Source organism: Taurulus bubalis (genome assembly GCF_910589615.1).
Source record: "Taurulus bubalis genome assembly, chromosome: 5".
In the NCBI taxonomy this organism is placed as follows: domain Eukaryota; kingdom Metazoa; phylum Chordata; class Actinopteri; order Perciformes; family Cottidae; genus Taurulus; species Taurulus bubalis.
Window position 1 is genome coordinate 746,446 of NC_136593.1, and position 24,048 is coordinate 770,493.

The 24,048-nt window shown below is 44.2% G+C and overlaps 2 protein-coding genes across 2 annotated transcripts; both read left to right on the forward strand.

Annotated features, from left to right (window-relative positions):
* Positions 1 to 2,182: 2,182 nt before the first annotated feature.
* Positions 2,183 to 12,371, forward strand: LOC306736514 (uncharacterized protein; the record flags this gene model as incomplete). The annotated part of the gene is made up of 8 exons (XM_079218159.1): positions 2,183 to 2,335; positions 2,834 to 3,614; positions 4,109 to 4,515; positions 6,214 to 6,307; positions 6,545 to 6,747; positions 6,903 to 6,995; positions 10,852 to 10,965; positions 11,568 to 12,371. 8 exons carry the CDS (start codon positions 2,183 to 2,185, stop codon positions 12,369 to 12,371), a joined length of 2,649 nt encoding a protein of 882 aa, XP_079074285.1.
* A 4,884-nt stretch (positions 12,372 to 17,255) lies between these two features.
* LOC306736515 (odorant receptor 131-2-like) lies at positions 17,256 to 23,530 on the forward strand (the record flags this gene model as incomplete). The annotated part of the gene is made up of 4 exons (XM_079218160.1): positions 17,256 to 17,419; positions 21,107 to 21,245; positions 21,624 to 22,049; positions 23,282 to 23,530. The coding sequence occupies 4 exons, from the start codon at positions 17,256 to 17,258 to the stop codon at positions 23,528 to 23,530; spliced, it is 978 nt and encodes a 325-aa protein (XP_079074286.1).
* Positions 23,531 to 24,048: the final 518 nt, after the last annotated feature.

Here is a 24,048-nt window from a genome sequence, read left to right on the forward strand (position 1 = left end):
CCACTCTGTCTTCTACTAATCTTTTTCTAGATTCTCACATAGGTTTGTGTCTCTGAGCTTTAGCTAGGTTCGCCAGTGGCGGTTCTACATGTAATTACGCCCCGGGCGAGACACCCCTCGCATCTTGACACATGTCAAGAGGTTACGTGATACGTTACCCCAAAAGTGAAACTTAAAAGTCCGTTACAACTCAGTGTTCTGGATTAAAATCAAGGCAGAGAATACTGAGATCGCCAAAAAAGCTCTGAAACCCTGCCTCCATTCCAACATCATGTCTTTGTGAAGCACATAAGGTGCACATAAAGGTTTAAGGTACGGAGTAGAGTCAGTAGACCGGACATAAACAACAGACGTCGAGGCTCTGTCTTTTTCTCCCGTCTCCCCGAGACGGACCGGCTCGTAGCAAAGAAACAAGCTCAGGGCTCCACTAATGCAGTAATGGTGAGTTGTATCTTTATGCACTTTATAATTGTCTTTATGCTGGTCGCATTACGTCATATTTATTACGTCATATTTTTTCGCCCACACTGTGAAGGCCGGTCCGCAAAAATGCGCCCCTCCCCTTCACACATGATCTGTAGACGGCACCTTCTTAGCAAGCAGGGTCGCCTGCAGCTGCAGGGGGCGCCAATTTGCCAATTCCCCACACAGTGATATGATAGATAATGGAAAACCGCTCCGCGGCCCAGATGATATATATGTTTTTTTTTAAGTGGTCGTGCCGCCCCCCACGTGACATGAAAAAGTGCCGCCCCGGGCGACTGCCCGGTTCGCCCGTGTCCAAAACCGCCCCTGAGGTTCGCCTGTTTGTTCTGACCCCTCAGTACATCAACTTACACTACACCTAAAGCCCCACGTTGGGCGCCATGTAACGGGCTCAGCCCTGACCTGGTCAGAACTTAGGAGGAGCGCCTACTCCTTACGCCAGCCGTGTAAGGAGGGCCCGTTTTAGAACCTTGAGGTTTCCCTCTCAGTTTGCTTTCGATTACAATTTATACAGACAATGACGGATGTTAAAAACCCCATATTTATGTATCCATGAAACATTTAGTGGGACTAACTTACGCCTTTGTACGCAGATTTGACAGGTGGGACCTGCCGATGCTGTCTGGGGATCATGGGGTCATGTTTAGCTGAACCGGTGTCCGACAGATTACGTGTACTTGAGATATTGTGATTAATCGGTGTCTGTGGTTCAACATCCCCTGAACCTGATCACACGTTCAACAGTGCACGTGGCCACAGCTACAAGAATACAGATACAAAAAAACACAAAGGTGCTATATAAAATAAACTGAATTTAATTGAATTAATCTTGCACTTTTCTTCCTTTTTGTGGGGTTCACTAGAGCTGTGTGTACATTATATACACACACACACATATATATATATACAGCCCAAACCTGAATGCTCTGCTAAACCAAATTGTGAGAAAACGGAAAATCCAGAAAAAAAGTATTTCCTATGTATTGTATTGTATTTTGTATTATATTTTGCTACATTTGCTGGCACCAGTATTTTGTATTTTATTTTAATACATTTATTTGAGGATTATTTTTTATTTTGTATCAAAATACATTTTGATGTATTTTTGCCCATCTCTGGATTTAAAATGTAAATAAGTTACCAGGGTGTATAAAAAAAGCATGACAATAGAGCTTGTTAATCAAAACAACATTGAAACAGCTTTTCTTCATAATTGTAGCTGGATGAAGTCGTTCAGGTTCCAGCAGCCACGTCACTGATGCTGCTTCATAAAAAGAGGTGAAGCCTATGCACACTCATTTCATAAGTGGTGAAGGTGGAAACCGGAGCACACTATCTGAGGTAGGACTGTATTTTACAACACCGTATTTTATCACGGTGTTGTTTATAATATTTGAATCTTTTATAACTACATGTAAGCATTACACTCAACTTCAACATTTCTATATACAATTGTATATAGAAATGTTGAAGTAACAACAAAACATTTTAAAATGAATAACTTTCCTATGAAAACAATGAGTGAATTGCTTGAACATTTATTGTATTCTCTCTTAAATAGGTAACCAAGGTATTCCTGCTATGGTGGGAAATGTGTTTTATAAGATGAACATATCAACAGTTAACATTTGAAGTAACTAACACTAAAGTGTTTGAAATGTTCATCAGAGGCTTGCAGGATCCTCAGATCAGCTCGATGAATTCATCGTCTTCTGGCTACAACGTCTCGACTCCGAGGTATCGAGACTCCTACAGCACAGTCGTGGCCAAAAATGTGATCGTTCTGGCTCTTGGTCTCATCATCAACTATATCAACGGTTCTTTGATTCACACCTTCAGAAAACACCAGGTCAGAATCCTTTAGCCCTGATTAATACGTTAATATGTTCAACTGTGTTATTACCTTATGTACTATTTCTGTATACATCTGTATACTTATACAGACACATGGTGAGTATCATTACTGTATAATATAATGTATACATCTGGGGTATGGAGTATTATAACACGTAACACCAATGTCATTCATTTTGTAAGGCCCTTTGTTAATATATTAATGTTAAATTACACTATATCATATTTCTAGTACACAGTTAGACAGGTATCATTACTTCATCGTATACATTAATCTGGTGAAAGCAACATTATACCACACAATAATGTTTTGCCTTGAAATATTCCTCCTGAAGGATTTTTAATCTTTACTTCAATTCTTATTTAATTTGTATATGCCCCTTATTGTTTATTCTTATTCATAATCTCTACTGGGGATCAAGAAAGGCTTATTTTATAGGTACAAATATTGAGTTGTTTAAACTGATTCTTTCTTTTTCTCTCTCTGGTTCAGATATTTTATGTGAATCCGCGTTACATCCTCTTCATCCACCTGGTGGTGAACGACATGATCCAGCTGACGACAACAATCAGCCTGTTTGTCTTAAGTTACATCTTCTACACAATTAATGTTTCCTTGTGTTGCGTCTTTATTACCCTTTCTGTCTTCACCACCCTCAACACTCCATTAAATTTAGCTTTCATGGCCGTAGAGTGTTACATTGCTATTTGTCTCCCACTGCGACACGCTGAGCTCTGTACCATCAAGAGAACATACGTTCTGATTGCTTTGATTTGGGCCATGAGTGCAGTTTCAATACTGCCAGATGTTTTTATTCTTCTGGCTACAGAGCCTGTAGAGTTATTTTATTCCACCATTTTTTGTTCAAAGGATAAACTGTTCCGTCACCCTATCCACTTGAAAAAGAGGGACGTTTCCTCCATGGTTTACCTGATTGGTGTTTGGCTCACGCTCCTCTTTACTTACATCAAGATCTTCTTAGCTGCTAAATCAGCTAAAGCGTCTAAATCAGGTGATGGAGACGCAAAGAAGGCCAGGAACACCATCCTGCTGCATGGTTTTCAGCTCATGCTGTGTATGCTCACCTATGTCGCCTTTCTGATTAGAAATGCTCTGGTCTATCGCTTCCCTGAACATTATATAAATATATTCTTTGCCTCGTATATCATCGTCCAGATCCTCCCCAGGTTGCTCAGTCCTATTGTGTACGGGCTACGAGACAATATATTTAGACAGCATCTGAAAATGTACCTGCTGTGCACACTGAGATCAAGCATGAAACCAAGGACTGCACCGACATCCATGTTGCTGTATTAGACCATGTATATGTGTGTGTGTGTGTGTGTGTGTGTGTGTGTGTGTGTGTGTGTGTGTGTGTGTGTGTGTGTATATAACCCTAGGTCTAGGCTATAGGCTATTGTAATAATGACCATAAGCAAGCTCATTTTTGTACAATAATTCGTGAACTGTTCGTTATCAGTTAACTGTTCGTTATACACACACATATATATATACATATATATATATCTATAGATTACAATCTATAATAATAATAGTGATTCAAAATGACAATAAATTGTACCGTTTAAGTCAAAAACTATATACTAAATATAATAAAACTGCAACATGTGTTAATAGTTTTCCTCATTTGTGTGTGTGCAGACATTGAAATGACCGTGGTTGTATTGTTGCCGAAGGTACATTTACATATGACATTAATTCTATATCATCTGTGAGCTTCTGATAACGTTAGCTGTTCCCCGGCAGCCCCTGAGCAGCCGAGGGACTGGGTGACTGTACGAGGGAGGCAGAAACCGGGAGCTGAGCAGTCCTCTGGACACCGCCAGCCTCTTCCCGTTTCTAACCTCTCGCCACTCAGCAGCACTGAGAAACCAACTTTGGTTGTCGGGAGCTCAATTGTTAGAAACGTGAAGATCGCGAATCTGGGGACCACAGTCAAATGTATTTCTGGGGCCAGAGCGGGCGACGTTGAGTCCTATTTAAAACTGTTGGCTAAAGACAAACGTAAATACAGTAAGATTGTAATACACGTCGGCGGAAATGACTCCCAACTTCGCCACTCGGAGGTCATTAAAATCAACGTGGAGTCGGTGTGTGCTTACGCCAAAACAATAGCGGACTCCGTAGTTTTCTCTGGCCCGCTCCCAAACACGGTGACTGATGGTATAACTCACAGACCCATATATTGACGCAAGCATCACGGAAGCTTGAGGGCATATGGCGTTCCAACGGTCTGGAGGAGTCCCGGTTGGTTTGGCGGGATAGTCTGAGAACATATAAGAAGGCTCTCCATAATGCCAGAGGAGCCTACTACTCATCACTAACAGAGAAACACAAAAATAACCCTAAGAGTCTCTTCAGCACTGTGGCCAGGCTGGCTGAGAGTCATAGCTCGGTGGATCCGTGTATTCCTATATACCTCAGTAGTAATGACTTCATGAACTTCTTCAATGGTAAGATTCTGGCTATTAGAGACAGGATCGGTGATCTCCTGCCCTCGACTACTACTGGCCCATCCTTAGGTGGGATGGCCATGGAGGAGGCTGTGGACCCTGCTGTGTGTCTGGATAGATTTTTTACCATCAACCTCGACCAACTGTCTTCAATGGTTTCTACTTCTAAATCTTCTACCTGTCTCCTGGTATAAATTTGATTTCAACAAGAGTTATTATACACAGTACGATAACTGAGTCTTTTTCTTTACTTTAAGGAATTCCCTGCAGCAGCTAAGAGTCAGTTCACCAGTATCATATGTTTAAAAAGTTACAATAGTAAAAGTCACATTGTAATTCATCAACCGTTTCTTTTTTGTCTTGGAGAAAAATCCCTCAGCGCTTAGAAGCAGTTACCAGTAATTACAATATGGGAAAATCAGAGTGGTTCCTTCTCCGGGACAAAGCCCAAGAGGGACTAAAGAGTGCCCAGTTTATCACAGTATATATAGGCAAGTGTGTGGGAATATCCCTATCGAGAGTGTCAGACAGATTTATGTACCCTTGAAACATTTTAGTGGGACTAACTGGCGCCTTTGTACGCAGATTTGACAGGTGGGACCTGCCGATGCTGCCTGGGGGTCATGGGGTCGTGTTTAGCTGAACAGGTGTCAGACAGATTACGTGTACTTGAGACATTGTGATTAATCGGTGTCTGTGGTTCAACATCCCCTGAACCTGATCACACGTTCAACACTGCACGTGGCCACAGCTACAAGAATACAGATTTTAAAAAACCACAAAGGTCAGCTGCAAGGCACAGGATCTACTTCATTTGTGTAACAGGATCCTGCTACTTCCTCGGGTCCCCCCCAGCACCAATGACACAAGCACACTTGGGATCGTGGTTGGTAACTGTTTTTATTTTGATGCACGCTGGTGCAAACTGTGCCTCTGCGCTCCCCTCTTCCTCGCCTCCGTCCATCTCATGCTTTATGTAGGAAAGACACACAACCTGCTCCAGCTGAGGCCAATTAGGTCTCCCGCTTCTCCCCTCCCCCCTCTCCAGCGGAGCTAACCACGCCCCTGCCACCACATACCGCCCGTCTTAGACCGGGGCCCCATCCGGCCTAACCTACTCCCCCTCCCCCCCCCGTGAGAGCGGGAGAGGAAGTCGGCCACAACCATCTGCGTCCCCGGCCTATGGATCACCTTGAAATTAAAAGGCTGTAAAGCCAGATACCACCGAGTAATCCGGGCTTTGGTATCTTTCATGCGGTGTAGCCACTGGAGTGGGGCGTGGTCCGACCAGAGGGTGAAAGAGCGTCACAGGAGGTAGTAGCGCAGGGAGTCGACTGCCCACCGGATGGCCGGGCACTCCTTCTCTACCGTGCTGTACCTGGCCTCCCTCTCGGATAGCTTCCGGCTGATGTAGAGGACTGGGCGGTCAATCCCCTCTACCTGCTGGGACAAAACGGCCCCCAGCCCTCTGTTCGACGCATCAGTCTGCAGAGTAAAGGGAAGAGAGAAGTTAGGGGTGTAAAGGAGCGGCTCCCCACAGAGAGCCTGTTTTACCTCCTCAAACGCCAACTGGCACCGCTCCGTCCACTGGACCGGATCTGAGGCACCTTTCCGGGTCAGGTCAGTCAAGGGGCTGGTCAGATCTGCGAAGTTCGGGATGAAGCGCCTGTAATAACCCGCCAGCCCCAGAAACTGCCTCACCTCTTTTTTCGTCTTGGGCCGTGGGCAGGCTGCGATAGCGGCGGTCTTGTCCACCTGAGGGCGCACATGCCCGCCGCCCAAGTGGTACCCCAGATACCGTACCTCCCTCCGTCCAACTGCACACTTCCCCGGGTTGGTGGTGAGCCCAGCCTGCCTCAGGGACTCCAGCACCGCGCCCACCCGCCGCACATGCTCCGCCCAGGTGGTGCTGTGGATGATTACATCATCCAAGTAGGCGGCCGCATATGCAGCGTGCGGACGCAGCACCGGTCCATGAGGCGTTGAAAGGTGGCTGAGGCACCGAACAACCCGAAGGGAAGCGTGGTGAATTGGTATAAACCAAACGGAGTGGAGAAGGCCATTTTTTCCTTGGACTCCGGCGACAGAGGAATCTGCCAGTAGCCCTTGGTCAAATCCAGTGTCGTAAAGAAACGCGCAGTGCCCAGTCGGTCCAGGAGCTCGTCGACCCGGGGTATTGGGTAAGCATCAAAACGTGACACATCATTCACCCTGCGATAGTGCACGCAGAACTGTATAGACCCATCCCTCTTGACAACAAGAACAATGGGGCTAGACCAGGCACTGTTGGACTCTTCTATTACCCCCATCTCCAACATTGCAGCCAATTCCCTCTGAACCACTTTTCGTTTGTGTTCAGGTAACCTGTAGGGTCGTAACCGCACCTGCACGCCCGGAGGAGTCTCAATCTGGTGCGTGATGAGGTTTGTGCGTCCAGGCAGGAGAGAGAACATGTCAGCAAACTGATCTTGCAACTGGGCAATGTATGTTCTCTGGGTCCCGGAGAGATGGTCTTCACAAAGTTCTGTCCATCAGGACCAAGACCTCACAGTCCATCAGGACCAAGACCTCACGCTCCATCAGGACCAAGACCTCACAGTCCATCAGGACCAAGACCTTACTGGACCAAGACCTCAGGACCAAAACCTCACAGTCCATCAGAACCAAGACCTTACTGGACCAAGACCTCAGGACCAAGACCTCACGCTCCATCAGGACCAAGACCTCACGCTCCATCAGGACCAAGACCTCACAGTCCATCAGGACCAAGACCTTACTGGACCAAGACCTCAGGACCAAGACCTCACAGTCCATCAGAACCAAGACATTACTGGACCAAGACCTCAGGACCAAGACCTCACGCTCCATCAGGACCAAGACCTCACACTCCATCAGGACCAAGACCTCACAGTCCATCAGGACCAAGACCTTACTGGACCAAGACCTCAGGACCAAGACCTCACAGTCCATCAGAACCAAGACATTACTGGACCAAGACCTCAGCACCAAGACCTCACGCTCCATCAGGACCAAGACCTCACACTCCATCAGGACCAAGACCTCACGCCACACTAACAGTTTCTTCCCGTCGGCAGTCGGGCTCATCAACAGAGCCCAGGTCCCTCACTGACTGATCCTGTCACCCCCAGGACTATTTCCTACTGGTCACTCCCCTGCACACGCCTCCACACCTTATATTTAAATACACTTGCCACTTTGTCGCACACTTTTCACTTTCACATAACACTTACATTTCGTGCACTTTATTTTAACTTTAATTTTATATTCTACTGTAGATCCAATTGTAAATATTCAAGCTCCCATTTATTGTACTCTGTTTTATGTTCATTGTTAAATGTTTATTGTTCAATGTTATGCACCTCCCGCCAGGACAAATTGTTGTATGTGAAAACATACATGGCAATAAAATGGTTCTGATTCTGGAGGAGGAGGAGGAGGAGGAGGGGGAGGAGGAGGAGGGGGAGCAGGAGGAGGAGGAGGAGGGGGAGCAGGAGGAGGAGCAGGAGGAAGAGGAGGAGGAGGAGGGGGAGCAGGAGGAGGAGGGGGAGCAGGAGGAGGAGCAGGAGGAAGAGGAGGAGGAGGAGGAGGAGGAGGAGGAGGGGGAGCAGGAGGAGGGGGAGCAGGAGGAGGAGCAGGAGGAGGAGGAGGAGGAGTGTGAGCGTGCTTATAGAGCTCCTCCGTCAGGTGCGCGTCCTCCGTCTCACCTGGACTCAGGTAGGTCCGTGTTGCAGATATTAATTTATTTATATAATCACAACTTAAACGACCAACATTTTAAAAAAGTAACGGAAACATAAAGGATTTTACATTTGGAGAAAGGTACTAAAATAATGTTGAATAAAGTGAGATAAAGTTTGTTCTGACTGACGTGAGAGTTTATAAAGTTTATAGAGTTTATAGAGTTTATAATGTTTATAGAGTTTATAGAGTTTATAAAGTTTATAGAGTTTATAGAGTTTATAATGTTTATAGAGTTTGTAGAGTTTATATAGTTTATAATGTTTATATAGTTTATAGAGTTTATATAGTTTATAGAGTTTATAGAGTTTATAATGTTTATAGAGTTTGTAGAGTTTATATAGTTTATAATGTTTATATAGTTTATAGAGTTTATATAGTTTATGAAGTTTATAGAGTTTATAATGTTTATAGAGTTTATAGAGTTTATATAGTTTATAATGTTTATATAGTTTATAGAGTTTATAAAGTTTATAGAGTTTATAGAGTTTATATAGTTTATAGAGTTTATAGAGTTTATATAGTTTATGAAGTTTATAGAGTTTATAGAGTTTATAATGTTTATAGAGTTTATAGAGTTTATATAGTTTATGAAGTTTATAGAGTTTATAAAGTTTATAGAGTTTATAGAGTTTATAAAGTTTATAGAGTTTATAGAGTTTATAATGTTTATAGAGTTTATAGAGTTTATATAGTTTATGAAGTTTATAGAGTTTATAAAGTTTATAGAGTTTATAGAGTTTATAATGTTTATAGAGTTTAAATAGTTTATAGAGTTTATAATGTTTATATAGTTTATGAAGTTTATAGAGTTTATAAAGTTTATAGAGTTTATAAAGTTTATATAGTTTAAATAGTTTAAATAGTTTATAGAGTTTATAATGTTTATATAGTTTATAGAGTTTATATAGTTTATGAAGTTTATAGAGTTTATAAAGTTTATAGAGTTTATAAAGTTTATATAGTTTAAATAGTTGATATAGTTTATAAAGTGTATATAGTTCATAGAGTTTGTAAAGTTGATATACAGTAGTTTATAATGTTTATATAGTTTATAGAGTTTATATAGTTTATAAAGTTGATATAGTTTATAAAGTGTATATAGTTTATAAAGTTTATATAGTTTATAAAGTTGATATAGTTTATAAAGTTCATATAGTTTATAAAGTTGATATAGTTCATAAAGTTTATAGAGTTTATAGAGTTTATAAAGTTTATATAGTTTATAAAGTTTATAGAGTTTATAAAGTTTATAAAGTTTATAGAGTTTATATAGTTTATAAAGTTTATAGAGTTTATATAGTTTATAAAGTTTATAGAGTTTATAAAGTTTATATAGTTTACAAAGTTTATGAAGTTTATATAGTTTATAAAGTTTATAGAGTTTACTGCCCAGCTGCCGGTTTGTGAGTAATTTACTTAAAAAAGAAACCATAATGTTTTAGAATGCGCTCTTGTTTTATAATAAATATCTTGTTTTATAATAAATACCGCTAAAGATATTAATATGTGGCACGCATGTGGAAGCCTTCATGCAGCAGCTGTGTGGATATGAAATAACTCAGATTGTGTTTGGGTTGATGAACATGAAAGCCAAACGCTGCATGTTAAATTATATTTAATTTCAGCAGAAAACTGTTTTGGTTCTGACGGATTATTGATGGAATAAATGCATTTTGAATGAAAGGAAAAGTCCTTCTGTGTTTCTGTGTTTTGCAGACGGAGGAACGCTCATCATCTTCATCATCTTCATCATCTCAATTACTCAAAATATCAGGTGACTAAAAGTAGAGCGGTGGAGAAATACAACTAAAGCAAATAATCAATAATGTTGTCAAAAGTATTTTCTGTTTGTTCATGAATCAAAAAGATATTTTAAAAGTAAAAAAATAATTTCCTGTACTTTTAACAAAGAGATAAAGAGTCATTGGAGAGTTGTTTATTTGATCATTATTATCCTGTTTATATTATTAGTGTGATTTACAAACAAAAAAAAGAGCTCAAAGTGGAGTTTAAACATCATAAAAGTGACGTTTTAATACTTTGAATTGATCAACATTTGGACTGATTGTCTTTCATAAAACTGCATATTTTGATTCAGTGCATTGACTTTCTGTCTTTGTCTCTTTCTGACTGAAGCATGAGCTCATCAGGGGTCCCTGAAGGCAACACGACTCAGCAGGTCTGCTCGTTTTGAAATTCAGCAGAGGAAATATATATACTTATATAAATATATATATAAATATATATGATCAGTGTGTGATGTCACTACTTTAGTTCCTCAGAGACTCTTTCCACTCGGGGCTGATCAAGAACCTGATCGTGGTTCTGGTCTGGATCGTCCTCAGTTACATCAACGGGATCTTAGTGGTCACCTTCTTTAGACACCAGGTACACACACACGCACACGCACACACACGCACACGCACGCACACACACACGCACACACACTCGCACACGCGCGCACACGCACACACACACGCACACACACACACACACACACACACACACACACACACACACACACACACACACACACTAAAAGCCATCATTAATAAATGGTGCTTGTTTTCTTACTTTTAATAAACAATGAGATGATAATGACACTATTGTTCACTATAGTGAATACTGGATTCTGATTTGTCAACAATGAACACATCTATAAACATTACGTAGATTAGATGGACAAGAAAAGTGTTATTAATAAAATGCTGAATCATCAATCTAAACAGTGTTTATTTAACAGCGAATTATAATCATCACTTAATGTTTATCGAAGGTTTAGAGAATTGTGTTTATACCTTTAACAAAGTATTAATCATCGTACAAATGATTAAGTTATAATCAAACAAAGTAGAGCTGGTCCAGAAGGTTAATGGAGGATTTACCTATAAAGCTTGAATATGAATGATGATTGAAATGACATCGTTTGTCATTATAATGTGTCTGATGACCTCATCATGAGGAGGTTCCCCTCCTTCCTCTCCCTGCAGGCGTTCTCTGAAGACCCTCGCTACATCCTGTTCATCCACATGGTGCTGAACGACGCCGTGCAGCTGAGCGTCACGGCGGCGCTGTTCGTCCTCAGCTACGTCTTCTACCGGATCCACGTGTCCTTCTGCTGCGTCTTCATCCTGCTGGCGGTCTTCACCACCAGGAACACGCCGCTCAGCCTGGCCAGCATGGCCGTGGAGCGCTACGTGGCCGTGTGCCACCCGCTCCGCCACCGCCAGCTCTGCACCGCGCGGCGCACCTACGCGGCCGTGGGCTTCATCTGGCTGGCGGGCGCCGCGCCGGCCGTCGCCGACCTGTTCGCGACGCTGGCGACCGAGTCCCTGAGCTTCTTCCGCCAGTCGGTGTTCTGCATAAGGCGGAACGTGTTCAAGGACCCGCTGCTGGCCCGCAAGCGGCTGGCCTTCGACGTCATCTACTTCTCCTGCGTGTTCCTGACGCTGGTCTTCACCTACCTGAGGGTCCTGCTGGCGGCCCGGGCCCTGTCCACGGGGTCGGCGTCGGCCCAGAGGGCCCGCAACACCATCCTGCTGCACGGGGCCCAGCTGGCCATGTGCCTGCTGTCCTACGTGTCGCCCAGCGTGGAGCTCGTCCTGCGCCTCATCTTCCCCGGCCGCGTCCTCGAAATCCGGTTCGCCAACTACCTGATCGTCTACATCCTGCCGCGCTTCCTGAGTCCGATCGTCTACGGCGTCAGAGACGAGCAGCTCAGGAAGCACCTGAAGACGCACCTGCTGAGCAACCGGTGCGGGGCCGAACCGCGGACGGTGGCCCCGAAGTCCTAGGCTGAGAGGGGGAACCAGAGATCCTGAGAAACTAGGCGCCGTCTCAAGGTTCATGACATCATCGCAAGAGACTCGCGTACAGCTGCATGAACCAAAATAAACATTTTTACTGTGATTTAAATGCAATAAAAAGGATGTAAAAATAATGACGCAATGGTTTGTAAAAAGTCTGATTTGATCGCTGCTATGCTAAGCTAACGCTGTAGCTGCTCCATCAACACTCACAATAAAGACATATAGGCCTTAATATGACCACGTGGTTATTGGTTGTTTGTTTAAACTCTAATATTATACTAATATCAGGGATCCATGAGCTCTGGCTGAACACGGATCACATATTTATTTCCATTATTTATGATTAAACATCATCTGGACGTCAGTGAGAACTTTAACTTCATTTTGATTTAACCACTTTCATAAGTGCAGGGTCAATGTGTTGTAATGTGTATGAATGGTATAAATAAAGATATCATCTCTTTGATGTCTAATGTTATGAATTAGAAAATAAACCTGATGTTAAACTCAGACAATGTATTTTCCAGGACACCTCAGAAATCAATTATCTGAAATAGCTAGGACTGGTTCAGGTCTATAGTTAGACTGGTTCAGGTCTATAATTAGGACTGGTTCAGGTCTATGGTTAGGACTGGTTCAGGTCTATAATTAGGACTGGTTCAGGTCTATGGTTAGGACTGGTTCAGGTCTATAGTTAGGACTGGTTCAGGTCTATGGTTAGGACTGGTTCAGGTCTATGGTTAGGACTGGTTCAGGTCTATGGTTAGGACTGGTTCAGGTCTATAGTTAGGACTGGTTCAGGTCTATGGTTAGGACTGGTTCAGGTCTATGGTTAGGACTGGTTCAGGTCTATAGTTAGGACTGGCTCAGGTCTATGGTTAGGACTGGTTCAGGTCTATAGTTAGGACTGGTTCAGGTCTATAGCTACTGGTTCAGGTCTATAGTTAGGACTGGTTCAGGTCTATGGTTAGGACTGGTTCAGGTCTATAGTTAGGACTGGCTCAGGTCTATGGTTAGGACTGGTTCAGGTCTATGGTTAGGACTGGTTCAGGTCTATAGTTAGGACTGGCTCAGGTCTATGGTTAGGACTGGTTCAGGTCTATAGTTAGGACTGGTTCAGGTCTATAGCTACTGGTTCAGGTCTATAGTTAGGACTGGTTCAGGTCTATAGTTAGGACTGGCTCAGGTCTATGGTTAGGACTGGTTCAGGTCTATAGTTAGGACTGGTTCAGGTCTATAGCTACTGGTTCAGGTCTATAGTTAGGACTGGTTCAGGTCTATAGTTAGGACTGGTTCAGGTCTATGGTTAGGACTGGTTCAGGTCTATAGTTAGGACTGGTTCAGGTCTATAATTAGGACTGGTTCAGGTCTATAGTTAGACTGGTTCAGGTCTATAGTTAGGACTGGTTCAGGTCTATAGTTAGGACTGGTTCAGGTCTATAATTAGGACTGGTTCAGGTCTATAGTTAGACTGGTTCAGGTCTATAGTTAGACTGGTTCAGGTCTATAGTTAGGACTGGTTCAGGTCTATGGTTAGGACTGGTTCAGGTCTATAGTTAGGACTGGTTCAGGTCTATGGTTAGGACTGGTTCAGGTCTATAGCTACTGGTTCAGGTCTATAGTTAGGACTGGTTCAGGTCTATAGTTAGGACTGGTTCAGGTCTATGGTTAGGACTGGTTCAGGTCTATAGTTAGGACTGGTTCAGGTCTATAGTTAGGACTGGTTCAGGTCTATAGTTAGGGCTGGTTCAGGTCTATAGTTAGGACTGGTTCAGGTCTATAGTTAGGGCTGGTTCAGGTCTATAGTTAGGACTGGCTCAGGTCTATAGTTAGGACTGGTTCAGGTCTATAGTTAGGACTGGTTCAGGTCTATAGTTAGGACTGGTTCAGGTCTATAGTTAGGACTGGTTCAGGTCTATAGTTAGGGCTGGTTCAGGTTTATAGTTAGGACTGGTTCAGGTCTATAGTTAGGACTGGCTCAGGTTTATAGTTAGGACTGGCTCAGGTTTACCTGGTCCAGCCCCTAGATATGCTGCTATAGGCCTAGACTGCTGGGGGACATCTTAGGATACACTGAGCACCTCTTCACCTCTTCTCCTCTTCTTTCTCTCCTAGATGAATTCATGTCTCTTCAATGCAAATTACCTACCTCCTGTCTCTTGTCTCCTGCCTCTTACCGCCTACCTCCTGCCTCCAGCCTCCTGTCTCCTGCCTCCTACCTCCTGCCTCCTACCTCCTACCTCCTGCCTCTTACCTCCTACCTCCTACCTCCTGCCTCCTACCTCCTGTCTCCTGCCTCCTACCTCCTGTCTCCTGCCTCCTATCTCCTACCTCATGCCTCCTACCTCCTGCCTCCTACCTCCTGCCTCCTGCCTCCTACCTCCTGTCTCCTGCCTCTTACCTCCTACCTCCTGCCTCCTACCTCCTACCTCCTGCCTCCTACCTCCTACCTCCTGCCTCCTGCCTCCTACCTCCTACCTCCTGTCTCCTGCCTCCTACCTCCTACCTCCTGTCTCCTACCTCCTACCTCCTACCTCCTGCCTCCTACCTCCTACCTCCTACCTCCTGCCTCCTACCTCCTACCTCCTGCCTCCTACCTCCTACCTCCTGTCTCCTACCTCCTACCTCCTGCCTCCTACCTCCTACCTCCTATACCTGCTGCCATGGCCCTGCTGATGCCCCTCCTCTCTACCTCCTTCTGCCTAATGGGTCATGGTTATCTGGATCATGGACCATGCCTACTACTCATTATATGAATCATTTCTGTCATATTCATGTAATGTGCTGTAACTCTGTTACGTTATTCATTCTGGTCACATGACATCTATTCTTCTGTCCATCCAGGAGAGGGATCCTCCTCTGTTGCTCTCCTGAAGGTTCTTCCTGTTTTCCCTGTGAAAGGGTTTTTACTCTCTTTATTGGGGAGTTGTTCCTGATCCGATGTGAGGTCCCGGGACAGGATGTTATGTTACAGACTGTAAAGCTCTGAGGATAACTTGTATTTGTGATGTTGGGCTATACAAAATAAACTGAATTGAACTGACTAATAATAATAATAATCTGGACAAATACTGATGAAAGAAAACAACAATGTTTGTTGATATTTAACATCAGATAGACTCAATAAATCAATGTTATGAGTTTATTGATGAAAAGTGAGAATAATGAAAATCATCATTGGCTCTAATATCCAGAATCATATCAGAATAATCACAACTAGATGAGTTAAGAGACCAAAAGTCATGTCTGTGGGTAAAATGTGTAATATGACAAAAGTAATAAAGCAGAGCAGAGCACCACCTGGTGGCTCAACCTGAACATAGCAGCTCCACCTTAGGCTCATTCCTCATCATATCTTCAATAACTCTTCATCTACAGATCATTATGAGCTCATCTGAATGCAGAAGATATAAAAACTCTTCAACATGTTCAATTTCATTTCTAATCAATTTTCAGATTTTTCTAAATGTAAACACAGGAAATACAAATGTAATAAAATCCTGAATGTTCCTTAAGATGAATGTCGTTCTGCTCAACTCAGATAATATTAATGTTAGTTAACCTGTGACATCACAACCCGTCTCCATGGCAACCGGATCAATACAGACTATATATGATCCAGCCGGCCGGAGGAGCCGGAGATGAACAGGTGAGAGGAACAATCAGTTATTATCATCACTAATATCATTATTATCATACAATACTGCTGCTTCTACACATGATAAGAACTTGTGTTTCTTTGTTCTTTAAACAATGTTTTATGTTTTATGTTGCTTTTAGAAATAGTATTGACTGTTGATATCGTGGTTATTTGTGATTTAATTCTTTCCTGTTATTTCTGTTTGTTTCTGTTGTTTTTGATTGAACTGTTTATGTTTTTACCTTTGAGTACCTTTAAAAATACATTAATTAAAAATACAGTATTAATATGATTTATTATTGCTATTGTTAATATTAATATGGTTATTATGATTCATTATTGCTATTGTTAATATTAATATGGTTATAATGATTTATTATTGCTATTGTTAATATTATTATCGTTATTATTATTATTTATTATTGTTAATATTAGTGTGGTTATTATTATGATTTATTCTGCTTTATTATTGCTATTGTTAATATTAGTGTGGTTATTATTATTATTATTGATTGTGATTTTATTTTGCTATTGTTATTATTATTATGGCTATTATTATTATGTATTATCATTACTTATTATTGCTATTTTTATTATTAGCGTGGTTATTATTACTATTGTAATTACTAGTGTGGTCATTAATATTATTTATTAATGCTATTGTTATTATTTGTATGGTTGTTATTATTATGTGTTATTGCCTTTGCTATCATTAGTATGGTTATTATTCATATTTGATGTCGTATGATATTCTTGTCTAATGCACTTCTTGTTTTCTTTAAAGAGTGAATATCAAAGAGCTGCTGAAGGAAGACAGTTTGTATGAAATGTATTAATACACATGTTTGTATTATAATTGTGTACTTCTTTTTTTATGTACTTTTGTCCAAATGAATAAATCTCAAATCAAATGTCCAGCACATTGTATTTAGTACAAGAGGAACTTCATAAAGGATCTTCATAAAGAACATTATGAAATGAATATTATGATATTAACATCAGAACTTTAACATTATGATGTTAATATCATAATATTCATTTCATAATGTTTATTTCATAATTATGATGTATAAATATAAATGATGTATTATAGTGTATAAGTACTAGTTATCACCTCTCCACTGATGTGGATAATACCTGTGAAGATGAGTGCTTCATGTTCCTCTATAACTGCAGGAAGTCAAGCGGCTCCTGAACAGAAGCTCACCTGACCGCGTGTTGAGAGGAAGATGCAGAACTCGTCTTCCTCCGTGCTGAACGGTAGCTCCGCCCTGACGGCCGGCTCCAAGGACAGCTTCTCCAACGCGCTCACCAAGAACACCGTCGCTGTGCTGGTGTGGCTGCTGCTGAGCGGCTGCAACGGCAGCATGGTGCTCACCTTCCTGAAGCACAGGTACACACACACACACACACACACACACCTTCCTGAAGCACAGGTACACACGTACACACACACACACCTTCCTGAAGCACAGGTACACACACACACACACACACATACCTTCCTGAAGCACACACACACACACACACACACACACACACACCTTCCTGAAGCACACACACACACACACCTTCCTGAAGCACACACACACACACATACACGCACACACACACACACACACACACACACACACCTTCCTGAAGCACAGGTACACACACACACACACACACACACACACACACACACACACACACACACACACACACACACACACACACAAACAGGGACAGGCAGGGTCGGCAACAGGAAAACGATCCCAAAACAATCACCACCAAGCCGGGTGGGCTGAGGGGATCTGGAGGAGGGCTAATATTTCTCAGACATCTCCCCCCTCTCCTCATCGGTGGGTGAGTTGTCCTGATCGGAAGACGGCTCCTCCTCATTCTCCCCGACGTCTGAAGCTACCGTTGGAAGAGAGGGAACCGAGTCTGGCTGGGTAGCCCCTGTGGGCACAGAGCCCTTGGAGGGCTGGTCAGGGTGGTCGCGGTGAAGCTCCCTCATGAGAGGGGCATCCAGAATGTGTCGAGCCAGAACCCAGCATCTCTCCTCTGGGTCGTAGCCCTCCCAGGCAACCAGGTATTGTAGCCCTCTCGCACGACGGCGGGAACGAAGCAGGCGGCAAACCATGTAGGTAAGACCTCCCTCGATAAACCGCGGTGGCGTGTCTTCACCCTGGAGCCATGGAATGGCAGCTTGAGCCTCACCGCTGCAGGATTGATGACCTTCAGGATCTTGAATGGTCCGATGAACCTGGGCGTAACTTCTTTGTCTCTACTCGCAAGGCTAGGTCCCTGGTCGACAGCCACACTTTCTGGCCAACCTGGTAGATGAGGGCTTTGGAGCGGCGCCGGTTGGCCGCTGCGGAGTAACGGTTGGCCGAGCGGAGGAGCGCAACTCTGGCCTTAGCCCAGGCATGGCGGCAGTGGCGAAAGCCTGGGCCGAGGGGCAGGAAACCTCCTTCTCCAGGGCCGAAAAACACTGGAAGTTGAAACCCGTAGGCACACTGGAACCCCGTTCTGCTGGTCATGGTGTTGTGGGCATATTCCACCCACAAGAGCTGCTGGGACCAGGACACCATAGAGCCGTTTCCATCTCCTGGTTCTTGCGCTCAGTCTGGCCGTTAGACTGTGGGTAAAATCCAGATGACAGGCTGGCTGTGGCCCCGATGAGTGCGCAGAACTCCCTCCAGAATACTGACGTAAACACAGGACCCCAGTCAGAGACTATGTCCGTGTGGAGACCGTGAAGCCAGAAGACATGCAGCAGAACCAGCTCAGCGGTCTCCTTGGCCGAGGGGAGCTTGGGCAAGGGCACAAAGTGGGCCATCTTGCTGAACCGATCTACCACTGTCAGGATGGTGGTATGTTTGTTGGACAGTTGACAGACCGGTTACAAAGTCCAAGGAGATGTGAGACCAGGGCCGATGGGGCATAGAAAGAGGTTGCAGGAAACCAGCCTGGTGGGATGGTTTTGCTGGTTGCAGACAGGACAGGCATTGACGAATTCCCGGGTGTCCTTCTCCAGAGTAGCCCACCAGAACCTCTGCTGCAAGGCATCCTTCGTACGCTGGCTCCCAGGGTGGCAAGTGAGTTTGAAGCTATGGGCCTACTGGAGGACCTCGGACCTCAGGGTCTGAGGGACAAACAGGCGATCAGAAGGACAAGCGCTCGGACCCGGCTGGGCCTCCAGGGAAGCCTTGACTCTCTCCTCTACCTCTCAGGTGATCGAGGCAACCAACAAAGACGGGGCCAGAAAGGATATTGTCATTGCAAGGGGTGGAATCCCCCTTGTCCACAAACTGGCGGGACGGGGCGCCAGGCTTGACGTTACGGGTACCGAGCCGGTAACAGAGGGAAAAGTTGAATCGGGTAACAAACAGAGACCATCTGGCTTGCCGTGAGATCAGTCTCTTGGCGAACTGAATATATTCAAGGTTCTTGTGACCAGTCCAACACAACAATGGCAGACTGGTCCCCTCAAGCCAGTGGCACCACTCTTCAAGGGCCAACTTAACAGCAAGCAGCTCTCGGTTACCAACGTCGTAGTTCCTTTCAGCAGGTGAAAGCTGCCTAGAGAAGAAGGCGCATCATTGCAGCTGCTTACGTGAGTCAGGAATGGGCCAGGACGTAACAGCTGACACCTTGGCAGGATCCATCTGCACGATCTCATGTCCCACGATGTAACCCAGGAAGGAGACAGAAGAGGCGTGAAATACACACTCCTCTGCCTTAACGAACAGAGAATTCCTCAGGAGGCATTGAAGGACTCCTTGGACATGGTGAATGTGCTCCTCTCACAACTTTGAGAAAATCTGAATATCGTCTAGGTAGACGAACACCTGCTTGTTTAACATGTCTCTCAGCACATCATTCACCAGGGCTTGGAAGACGGCTGGGGCATTAGTCAGACCGAAGGGCATAACCAGGTATTCATAATGTCCAGTGGAGGTGTTGAAAGCTGTCTTCCACTCATCACCCTCTCGGATCCGGACCAAATGATAGGCGTTACCCAGGTCTAGCTTGGTGAAGATGGTAGCCCCCCGCAACAACTCAAAGGCAGAAGAGATGAGTAGGTAGCGGTTCTTAATGGTAATGTCGTTGAGGCCCCTGTAGTCAATGCAAGGCCTCAGTGACTTGTCCTTATTCCCTACAAAAAAGAACCCCGCACCTGCAGGTGAGGAAGAGGTGACGGATGATCCCAGCAGCTAGAGAGAAACTTATGCATGCCTCCATGGCCTCTCTCTCAGGTGCAGATAAGGAATATAGGCCCCCTGGGTGGAGTGGTGCCTGGTTGCAGGTTAATGACGCAGTCGTAGGGACGATGTGGAGGCAGAGATGAGGCCTTGACCTAACTGAATACCTCCCGAAATTCATGGTATTCAGTAAGCACCCCTGACGGGGCCGAAGCAGAGCTGGGGCAGGCTGACTGCTGAGGTGCAGCAACCTGTTTCAGGCAAATCAGGTCACAGGATGAACTCCACCCCAGGTTGGCTTCTGTGGCCCAGTCAATGTGGGGGTTATGGGGCAGAGCCAGGGGTACCCCAGGATTAATGGATGCTGGGGTGAACGCAGGATAAGAAACCGGATGGTCTTATGGTGGTTAAAAGAGCATACAAACTGGCGTGGTCTGGTGAGTCACTGTCCCCAGTAGGTGGCCATCCAGGGCATTGGCAGGAACAGGGCATGGCAGCGGTACCCGCTCGATACCCAGTTGACGGACTAGGTCCTCGTCAATGAAGCTGTCGTCAGCATCAGAGTCAATGAACGTAGAATGTGGTAAAGGGGTCTTTGGTTGGCAGAGAGTCTTGTGGTTCAGTACATCCCCTACTCCTAGCCCCGTCTCTTTACTGGGCATCGGGATATAAAGTGACCAGCCAGGCCACAGTACAGGCAAAGACCTCCCCGGCATGCTCCTCTCGGGTGAGACTAGTGCGCCCTCTAAGTGTTTTGGGAGCCAGAAACGTCTCAGATATTTATTCATATTAAAATGATATTAAGATTGTCCCAGATTGAGACGTTACATCAATACATAAATCAATGATTAGAATACTGTCCATCTGACGTTGACCTTTGACCCCAGTCTGTTCTACGAGAACCCGCGGTACATCATGTTCGTCTCCATGGTGATCAATGACGCCCTGCAGCTCAGCCTGGTCACGGCCCTCTACGTGGTGAGCTACATCTTCAGGAAAATCCACGCCTCCGTCTGCTGCGCCCTGGTGAGTCCTCACCTTCACCGGTCCTCATCTGTTCTCACCTCACCTCAACTGTTCTCACCTGTCCTCACCTCACCTTCACCTGTCCTCATTTTCACTTGTGCCAGAATTATTTCTTTGACACTTAATAATTGTTGATACAAATTGATTGATACAAATCTTATCTCACATTATTAATAAAAAATATATGAAATCAACAGATAAATAATCATCAAAAGCTGCAACACATGATTGCATCAATAATTATAATGCAATATAATGATGTATATTATTCTACATAATGAGCACTTTGGTGCTGGTACCTTTGTGCAGGACCTTTACTTGTAACTGAGTACTTCTACACTAGTACTACTCCTTTACTTATACTGTTGCTTCCCTCAGATAATGACGGCGGTCCTCACCACCCGCTCCACGCCGCTCATCCTGGCCGGCATGGCGTTGGAGCGCTACGTCTCCATCTGCTTCCCTTTGCACTACAGCCACATGTGCACCGTCCCGCGCACCCTCCTCCTCATCGGCTTCATCCTCGTCCTCACCGCCGCCCCGCCCGTCACCGACCTCCTCATTACCGCCGTGCACCAGCCGCCGAGCTTCTTCCACACCAACATCTTCTGCGACCACCCGCTTCTCTTCCGCCACCGGTCCATCTACTACAAGAACTGCGTGTTCGACGGTGTGTACCTGTCCTTCGTGACCCTGACGCTGCTCTACACCTACTGCAAGATCATGGTGGCGGCACGGGCCGCCTCCACGGGCCTGGCCTCGGTGAAGAGAGCCAGGAACACCGTGCTGATCCACGGGGTGCAGGTCAGGCTCCTCTCATGAGCAGTGATGGCATCGTTAGGGTTCTACCCATACTCTTATCAACCAATTGTCTTTTCTGTTGTTGTAATGAGTCGGAGACAAAGAAACAGAGAGACAAAGATATAAAGAGATAAAGAGACAAAGAAACAGAGACAAAGAGATGAAAAACAGAGAGACAGAGAGACAATGAAACAAAGAGACAAAGAGACAGAGATACAAAGAGACAAAGAAACAGAGAGACAGAGAGATAAAGAGATAAATAAACAAAGAAACAGAGAGACAAAGAAACAGAGAGACAAAGAAACAAAGAGACAAAGTGATAAAGAGACAAAGAAACAGAGAGACAAAGAAACAAAGAGACAAAGAGATAAAGAGACAAAGAAACAGAGAGACAAAGAGATAAAAACAGAGAGACAGAGAGACAATAAAACAGAGAGACAAAGAGACAAAGAGACAGAGATACAAAGAGACAAAGAAACAGAGATACAAAGCGACAAAGAAACAAAGAGACAAAGAAACAGAGAGACGAAGAGAAAAAGAGACAGAGAGACAAAGCAACAAAGAGATAACAACAGAAAGACAAAGAGACAAAGAAACAGAAAGACAAAGAGATAAAGAGATAAAGAGACAAAGAAACAGAGAGACAAAGAGACAGAGAGACCAGGATACAAAGAGATAAACATACATAGAGATAAAGACAGAGAGACAAAGAAACAAAAAGACAAAGAGACAAAGAAACTGAGAGATAAAGAAACAAAGAGATCAAAACAGAGAGACAAAGAGGTAAAGAAACAAATAGATAAAAACAGAGAGACAGAGCGACAGAGATACAAAGAGACAAAGAAACACAGAGACAAAGATACAAAGAGATCAAAACAGAGAGACAAAGAGACAAAGAGATAGAGAGACAACGAGACAAAATACAAGAAACAAGGATACAAAGAGATAAAGAGAAAGAGGAACAAAGAGACAAAGAGACAGAGAGACAAGGATACAAAGAGACAAAGAGACAAAGAGACAGAGAGACAAAGACAGAGAGATAAAGAGACAAATAAACAGAGAGACAAATATACAAAGAGACAAAGAGACAAATACAGAGAGACAGAGAGACAAAGAGACAAAGAGACAAAGACTGTTAAAAAGACTGTATTTGTTCAAGTTGAAAGGCTTTAGACTGTTGAATTTAAATGTTGCTCATTTCTAACGATTCATATTTCCCCGTCCTGCCGTTTCAGCTGCTGCTGTGCATGCTCACCTTCGTGGTTCCTTCCCTTCAGGCGGCGCTCATCTCCCTGTTCCCTCGCTTCAGTCTGGAGATTCGTTACGTCTTCTTCCTGCTCGTTTACATCATCCCCCGTTTCATGAGCCCCATCATCTATGGATTTCGTGACGAGCTGTTCAGGAAGTACTGGATCCGGTACCTGGCTTGTCGGAGCCAACGTACCGTCAGGGTCAGACCAGTGTTACTGAAAGTGAACCAGTAGGGGAAATAACAGAGTGAATGCTATGCTTCATGTTAAAGCTGCATTCTCTCTCCTGACCACCAGGGGGCGACTCCTCTGGTTGTATAGAAGTCTATGCTTCATGTGTTAAAGCTGCATTCTCTCTCCTGACAACCAGGGGGCGACTCCTCTGGTTGTATAGAAGTCTATGCTTCATGTGTTAAAGCTGCATTCTCTCTCCTGACCACCAGGGGGCGACTCCTCTGGTTGTATAGAAGTCTATGCTTCGTGTTTTAAAGCTGCATTCTCTCTCCTGACCACCAGGGGGCGACTCCTTTGGTTGTATAGAAGTCTATGCTTCATGTGTTAAAGCTGCATTCTCTCTCCTGACCACCAGGGGGTGACTCCTCTGGTTGTATAGAAGTCTATATAAATGACTCTACTTCTCTTGATGTACTCCGTCAGTAAACATTGTAAACATGAGTTTATGTCTCAATCTCTAGTTTCAAGTCTTCTTCAATACAGCATGATGTTCATTTAGTACATTATGGTCATTTAGA